Source organism: Marmota marmota, unplaced genomic scaffold (genome assembly GCF_001458135.2).
Source record: "Marmota marmota marmota unplaced genomic scaffold, marMar, whole genome shotgun sequence".
Lineage (NCBI taxonomy): Eukaryota > Metazoa > Chordata > Mammalia > Rodentia > Sciuridae > Marmota > Marmota marmota.
In genome coordinates, this window is record NW_026000142.1 from 26007347 (window position 1) to 26015175 (window position 7829).

A 7829-nucleotide genomic window follows, 5' to 3' on the forward strand; every position below is an offset into this window, starting at 1 on the left:
AAGTATATATTTGTTTAGTACAGACTTTTTACATGGGGTTCAAGGGATTAAACCCAGGGCTTCATGCATGCTGTAACTATTGAGCTGTCCCCCAGCCCCCTCCAAATATTTTTTGTCCAAGGTTGATGGAATGCACAAATGTGGAGCCCACAGATATGGAGTGACAACAGTATTCTCTTTTGGGAAGAGAAGGATCTGGTTTTTTTCATGTAGCATAATTATTTGTGAGATTAATTCATGTTGTTACTTTGATTCATTCCTTATTATTGCTGAAAAGTATTTGAGTGCACAAATATACCACAATTTATCCATTTACTTCTTGATAGAATTTGGGTTTCCAGATTTGGGCTATTTCAAATGAAACTACTATGGACAGTAGTGTCAAGTCTTTTTATAAACATGTATCATTTTCTTAGTTAAGCATCTCGGAGTGGACTGGCTGAGTCATATTCTAGGTGTCAAGTACTTAAGTTTTAAGAAACTGCCACAGTTTTCTAACTGTAGTTGTACCATTTGGCATTTACCAATGATATATGAAAGTTGCAGCTGCTCTATATTCTGGCCAATTCCTGGAGAGACCAATTTTTCGAGTTTTACATTAAGAGATGTGTGCATTTTGTTATGAATTTTCCTAATAACAAAGATGTTAAGTAACTTTTCATGCACTTCATTGTGTTTGATGTACCTTGTCATTAAGTATCTGCTCAAATATTAACATATTTTATTTTTTAAAAGTATTTATTTTTTAGTTGTATTTGTCAATACCTCTATTTTTTATTTTTATGTGGTGCTGAGGATGTAACCCAGGGCCTCAAATGTGCTAGGCGAGTGCTCTACCGCTGAGCTACAACCCACCCCCTAACATATTTTAAATTAATATCTATCCCCTTAAAAAAAGCATGCTAAGATTTTTATTGGGAATTTGTTGAGTTTTTAAACTCACAAACATAATATATCTGTTTTTAAAATATCTAATTTCTTTCGGCAATTTTATTTTGTAGTTTTTAGTGTGCAGTTTTTACATCTTTTGTCAAATTTATTCCTAAGTATTTTGTAATTTTTATTCTATTAAGATTATATTGATATTTTAAGTTCCAATTCCTAAATATCTATTGCTAGTATATAGAAATTCAGTTGATTTCTTTCCTATATTGACCTTGCATTTTAAAGCCTTGTAAAGAACTTATGAGTCCTGGTAACTTTTTGTAGAATTCATCAACTTTCTAAATAGATAATTGTATTGTCCATTAATAAATTCAGTTTACTTCTTTATTTCCAATCTGGATGCATTTCTTTTTCATGCTTTACTGCACTGGTTATAAAATCTATGTGTGGCAGGTATCATATATAATATCTTTTACTCCAAGCAGTAAGCAATAACCAATTATTATCATCATCCCTATTTGTAAAGAGGTTCAAAATGAACTGTTCAACCTTTCTTCCAAGGTCTCCCGGTCCAGAGGTAGTTGTCATTGGTCTCAAACCAGAATTCTGAGAACCCAAAGACTTCCTTTTAGCACGCATTTTCTATTTTGTATTTCTAGAATCTTTTAGCGTCTGGTTTCTAGTGGGTGTTTCATGAATAAGTAACATGAAAATCTTATGCTAAAGATAGAATTATTATTTCTACACAAGCACCTGAAACTCCTCTCCTTAGGAGAGGCACATCCGAGTCTGTTTTTAGACTTGCACGAAGAATAGTCATTCCAAGTTTATTAAATTCTGTTTCGCTCTTGTGCACTGGACGCCACGAATTTTTAACCTTTTCGTCAGAGAAATGCCTCATTTTTTGAGAATGTTGGATATCGGAGTCCGCCTTCCACAGGTCCCAGTAAGGCGAGAACCCGTGTTTCCCCGTGCTCAAGACTTTCAAATTTGGGGCTCCAGGCGGGAATACTGAAGCTATCGGTTAGCGAGTCATGGGGATCCCATAGGACCTCTTAGCTTCTTCCACTCCTTCTCCACCCATCCCTATCTACACTTCTCGGCTCTTGGGTGGAAAACGCTGCGTCCCAAGAGAGTCATCACACAGCAATGTCCCCCACAGCCCCCAGAGGCAAAAGACAAACGAGAGGTAGGCGACTTCAGCGTGAAAGACTAGAGCGGTGGAAACGCCTCACGTACGTGTTGACGTCATGCCGACCCCTGACCGCACCGATCCCGCCCACAGCGCGGCGGTCCGGTTTCCGGCAGGAGCCTGGACCACCAGGCGGAAGGGAAGCTGTTGCCGGTGATTCCTGAGCTGCCCTTTGCGGCGGTACCCGCCAAAATGCCTCACTTGGAGAATATGGTCCTTTGTCGCGAGTCCCAAGTCTCCACCTTGCAGTCCCTGTTTGGAGAGGTATTGTGGTGAAACTGTTGTATAACTCCTTAGGCAAAACATTTACCTGGTCTTGCCACTCGTTCTTGTTTTTTGGCGGAGTGCGGGGTGGCGGGGTGCAGGGTGCGGAGTGGGGGTGGGGTGGGGAATGGTGTTTCCGGGGTTATAGACCGTCTCGTATGTTGCGATAGGAGGTGTTGTAGGTTTGTCTTGCACTTTCACCCAAAGTATCTTGTCATTAATCCCTGTCAGAGAATACTGCAGAGGGAGGGTCGGTCTGTGTTAAAGGAGGTTGGCCAGTAAGTGTTCTTTTTTACACATGCCATGCTTTTTAGATGATGTTAGCTCGAAGTAGCTACTAGAAGTTGCGTGTGATCTTACCCCAGCAGAACAGAACCTTGTATGACAGATGAGTTTGCAGAATACTGTTGAAATATATTTTCACAGGTTTAAGTGAAGTAGTTGGTTTAAGTCAAGTGTAGACAGTGGTGGTTTTCAAAGCCATAAAGGGCCAAAGCAGTGCATCAGGCTTAAAAATTCAGCAGCTTTTCGAGAATTGTAAAAGCTGAAGGCGTCTACCCTAGGCTTCTCTCCTTGTCTAATAACGCAAGAGGAGAGGTGGTTTTCTGGATGAACACAGCTAAAGAGTCCTTTCCATAGGCAGGAGGTAGCATTAATTAACAACTTAATCTGTTTTTTATTGTTTTCTGTGTGCCTTTTGCTTCAAACTCACTGATTAGGCTTAGAATTAATCAGACTTGGACCTTATCTGTGAAGAGAGTCAATAAAAGTAACCATATTTTTAGTTTGCTTTTTTAAATATACTTTGATCCATCTAGAAATGTTGGATGCCAGAAGAGGCCTGTGAAGTGTTAGTGGAAAAGTCCCACCCTCTATCTAAAGGGGCACTGTTAATTAGGGAAGTGAGAGGTCAACAACTACATTCTTAGTCAGTTTTCTAGTTATAATTCTTTCATTTGTACTTATCCATGTTATTACTGAAACATTTTTTGCTGATTCCTTCTCTGGATAGATAAAACCCAGATCACTGCAACCAAGAGTGCTTCCCCTGAAAAATAATTTTGGCAAATAGTGATTAGTAGTATTGATTTAGTAATGGATTATAGAAAGGGTTTTGATTTTTGCTGTTAACAGATCATGTTTAACCATTACTTTTCTGCAAGGTACTGTTCACGTGAGAAATCCAAAGAACTGCTGTAACAAAGAATTACAACAACAACAATCAGTTTATGTTTCTTAACAGAATTCATTTATTGATTCAGTTAAATATTTACTGAGCCAAGCACTATGCCAGATTCTGGCTTATTACAATTATTAGGCAGGTTTAGAAAGGTGAAATGTTAAGTAACCATGTAAAAGTTTGCTATAATTCTGGATAATAATAGAAAAAGATGTTATAAGGTGGGATTTTACTAGGCATTTAATAGTGGATGTAGACAAGTGTGGTAGGATTCCAGAAAATGAGATTTAATGTAGCTTGGGGAAAACTCCTAAAGCATGGTCTTGAGCTTCTTTTTAAAGGTGATATATATTATTTGGATAGCAGAGGTGCTCAGTAATATGCATTTAATTTTTGAGCCAGTTAACTTAAGAGATTATTACAAACTTAAGGATTCATGTATTTAGAAATGTATTTTGTAACTTTTAAGTCTGAGTTTAGCAGTTAATCTGCTTTTATCATAGGTATATGCTGTATAGAAAGTGCTTTTTTTTTTTTGGTATAAATCTGAGTTCTTAATTTGTCTTGTAAAAAGTAATGTTTAACTTAGTGATTAGAATGTAATAAGTGTTTGCAACTAGTAGTCATATCATCTACTAGATAGAAATGATCAAGATTCAACTTTCTTATGAAAGTTGCATCATCCAATTTTCTTGTAATTATTTTTAAAATATATATCTCCCCACTAGACTATAAAAACTTTTAAAGTAGATGTTGCATTTTACTGATGCTTGCAATTTTCAATGTGTTATGGTTTTCAGCATTTGGTAATTATCTCATAAATGTTCATTGAATGAATGAAGTATGTTTGTAGTATTGATTAGACCAATAAAGTGGCCTTTGATCATTTTTATTTTTTGTAGGCTGCTGACTTAATGTACTGCAGGAGGATCTTGCAATTTAATTAATTTTTTTTTTTTTTTTTTTAAGTGCTGGGGATCAAATCCAGGGCCTTACACATGTTATGCAAGTGCTTGCCACTGAACCTACTCCCCTAGTCCCAAAATGTATTTTGAAATATATACTATACAGATTTTATGAATGTTTGACTAGATGAAATGTATACACTCATGCTAGAGTCAGTGAGTATGCATCCCTCAGAAGTATTCTATATGTTTTCCTAAGAATGATAACTTTTGAAATGTATTCCAACCCAGTGGTTATCTATGCTTCTTTTCAAACATTAAAACGTACTGTGAAGTTGCAGCTTGCAAGGGCATTAGATTGCTTAAAAGGATTAAGATTAAAATGGAGCACAGACAAAATTATCCTTGTAATAGTCCCTTAAGCCTCTTAGAAAATTGAGAATACCAGAGTGTATATTGTAAACTTATACAATAACAAAAGCATAAGCATATAATGTATAGCATATAAGAAAATATGCCAAATATAATTTTACAAATAATTTTATAACAGAAGAAATATTGAGAGTTGAATTTAAGTTTAAAATGAGAGGATGAATCTACTGTATGTTCACTATTAAAGTAATTTGGACTGAGTATTTTACTATACCACATAAAACTTTTTCATAAATTGATAAATGTTCACTTTCTGTGTATGTGTAGGCTAATATTTGTCTTTTCTTTCCTAGAGACATCATTTCAGCTTTCCATCCATTTTTATTTATGGACATACTGCCAGTGGAAAGACCTATGTAACGCAAACTTTGTTGAAAACATTAGAGGTAAGAATAACCCTAAAGTCGATGTTGATTTTTTACTTATAGACTCCTAAAAATGGAAGGGATCTGAGAGATTATTTAGTCCAGTTTACCTTTCTCTGAAGGAATGTCTTCTGCATAAAACATTTCTGTCCAAGTGTTGTTTGAATACCTTCGATTAGTGTAAACTTCAAAATTCCTTAATTACTAGATAAGTTGAATCTTGACATTAGAAAGTTATCTTTAAGTTGAGACAGATTTTCTTCTCTCTTTCTTTGGCTGATATTGGGGAAATACAGACATATCAGTAAGTTCTTTAACAAATATTAAAATCTGCTTCTTTCATACTATAATGGTTAAGACCTTGGGGTTTAGAATCTGGCAGACTTGTGTTGCTCATGTGAACTCACCACTTAGTGCCTTCCCCATCTGCAAACTAGGAAAAATTGTGACAACCTTTGGGATTATTATGAGAACTAAATGTTAATACATGAAAAATTCTTGCTACAGTAGTTAGTGTATAGTAAAACTGGTAAAGGGTAGCTGCTATTATTTATGAGTATTGCCACACCCTGTTTCATATCCTAAGCTGGGGATGGGCAGTACCTATCTAATGGGCATAGCTATGTTTTATAGCAACTATATATACAAAAACATGTGGCCAGCCCTCAGGCTTTCGTTTGCTAACCTCAATCCTACTCTACCTCTGAGGATGCAGCCTCAATGCTGTAAATTCTGTGGTAATATTTACCCACCTCAGCTGTGATTTTTGTGTTGTTTTTTCTTGGCTTTAGACTGAGTTTCTTGAGCTCATTTCCAAGCACCAAACAGTGCTTGGCACATTTCAGCTTGTGGGCTTTAGCCTTTGATCCCAAAGATCTTCTGTGCATTTTTAAAACACAACTGTTGGGCTCCATACTCAACTTGCCAACTTTAGAATCCAAATGTACAAGGTCCTGACTGAGACATTTGCATTTAAGAACCTGTGTATGAAGTGTCCAGAAAATACATGTTGAATAAAAAGCTTGAAAGTCAAATAAGAAAGTTTCATATTTAAGAACTGTATTTCATTTTTTTTAATTGTCAATGGACCTTTATTTTATTTATTTATATGTGGTGCTGAGAATCAAACCCAGTGCCTCACACATTCTAAGCAAGTGCTCTACAACAGCCACAACCCCAGCCCTGAATTCCATTTTTTAACACTGTAATTTTTGCTCCTACTTGATCAGTTTAATCTCTTTTGATTCTCACTGCTTCAGGAATAGGTACAGAAGTATGTACTTAGAATAGGTTGCTATGAAAGGTCTTAGAAAGCACAAATGCAGTTAAGCAAGAAACCTAAATTAGAGACATTGTAACTCTTATACTTAAGGGAATGAGCTTGAAAGGGGTTAGCAAATGTTGATACAACTGCCCAAGATAAATATTAAGTAGCCTTTTACACAGAGAGGAAAAAAGCCTCCTTATTGGTAATGAGGATTAAAGAATGTCACTAAACATAGTTACAGTTTTCATTCTTTGTGCCAAATGCCACAAATTACCTTCCTCTGAATGATCAGTATTGCTTTTGTGATTTCATTTTAAGAACAGATTATATTTCCTTATTACTTGTGGAATTACCTCATTTTGATAGTTTAAACATACATCAAGTTCTTATAATTCTCATTGGAAGATAATTTTGGCTTCTAACTCTTAAAATTCTTTTTTTAACCTGAATTCTTTCATCATGAAATATATTTTCTTTAAATTATAAATATGAAATTCCCTCTAAGAATTTTAGCATTCAAATGTACTCGGGTTTCTTTATAAGAATTGTTCAGAGGAGGGGCTGGGGTTGTAGCTCAGTGGTAAGGTGCCTAGCACATGTGAGGCACTAGTTTTGATCCTCAGCACCATAAAAAAAAAAATAAATAAAGTTAAAAAAATAATTGTTTAGAAAAAACTACAAGTTTGCTTTGAATCCTTGTAGAAAACAAATGGCAAGCTCAAAAGAAAAAAATCAAAGTGAGTTTAATGAAGACACTGTTTTCTAAAAGTTGAGAGTTTTTAAGGGAGCGAAGAGGAATAGTGACGCACCAGGGCCTTTACTACCCCTAGACTTGAAGGGACTCTAGATAGGACCTGTTATAAGAATCCAGCAAGAATTGTAGCCTTAGAAAGAAGATGGGCTGCCCAATTGGAATTTGGTATTTGATAGAAGAATGTAGCCAGACTGGGTCACTGGATGTGGGGAGGAGGTTCACGGGAATAAGAGTAGCTCCTGCTATTCTTCTTCAGTCTCCTGATGCTTTTTCCCATTGGTTTCTCTAAACAGCTAGAAAATAAAGGAATCTGGGAGATTTAGTCTATAGTGGTCAGGTTCCTGGGGCACAGGGAAACTTGGAGAATGGTAGTGCATAGATTTAGAAAGGGAGCCAGGTGTGGTGGCTCACGCCTGCAATCCCAGCAGCTTGAGAGGCTGAGATAGGAGGACTGCTGGTTCAAAGCCAGCCTCAGTAACAGTGAGGCACTAAACAACTTAGTGAGACCTTGTCTTTGAATAAAACAAAATAGGGCTGGAGATGTGGCTCAGTGGTTGAGTGTCCCTAAGTTCAATCCCTGCTACC

At 36.4% G+C, this 7829-nt stretch overlaps 1 protein-coding gene across 2 annotated transcripts in view; it reads left to right on the forward strand.

Moving 5' to 3' along the window:
* Positions 1-2141: 2141 nt before the first annotated feature.
* Orc5 (origin recognition complex subunit 5) overlaps positions 2142-7829 on the forward strand; it is a 103634-nt gene continuing 97946 nt past the window's right edge. For both annotated transcript variants that reach the window (XM_048786171.1, XM_015488374.2), the window contains exons 1-2: positions 2142-2341; positions 5152-5244. In XM_048786171.1, the coding sequence (XP_048642128.1) occupies positions 2270-2341; positions 5152-5244 (165 nt within the window). In that variant the 5' untranslated portion in view covers positions 2142-2269. The remainder of the gene's footprint in view (positions 2342-5151; positions 5245-7829) is intronic.